General features: G+C 61.9%; 1 protein-coding gene across 1 annotated transcript in view; it reads right to left on the bottom strand.

Moving 5' to 3' along the window:
- The window catches only part of LOC104525666 (activating molecule in BECN1-regulated autophagy protein 1-like), a gene marked incomplete at its 3' end in the record, with an annotated part of 45,427 nt that overhangs the window by 40,295 nt on the left and 4,922 nt on the right, over positions 1–210 (bottom strand). The window contains 1 exon segment of the mRNA XM_029085174.1: positions 2–210. This exon segment is cut by the window's right edge and continues 301 nt beyond it. Within this exon segment, the coding sequence (XP_028941007.1) occupies positions 2–210 (209 nt within the window).

Raw genomic sequence — 210 nt, 5'->3', positions numbered from 1 at the left:
GCCCCGTCTCCTGGTTAAAGACCACTCCCACGGTCCTCTCCTCCTGCGGGGTGGAAGAGCTGCCCAGCTGCAGCCTGCTAGAGGCAGGAGCTCTGCCCTCGGTTCTCTCTGCAGGCTGCACCTGGCTGGTATTTGGAGGTACACCCTCAAACGTGCTTTGGACCTGCCCTGGTGTGTAGCTAGGCGTGCTTCTTTCCCAGCGCAGCGTGT

Source organism: Antrostomus carolinensis, unplaced genomic scaffold (assembly GCF_000700745.2).
Source record: "Antrostomus carolinensis isolate BGI_N321 unplaced genomic scaffold, ASM70074v2 scaffold8645, whole genome shotgun sequence".
Classification (NCBI taxonomy): domain Eukaryota; kingdom Metazoa; phylum Chordata; class Aves; order Caprimulgiformes; family Caprimulgidae; genus Antrostomus; species Antrostomus carolinensis.
Note: the sequence above shows the minus strand (reverse complement) of the source record. Positions and strands in the feature narration are given on the sequence as shown.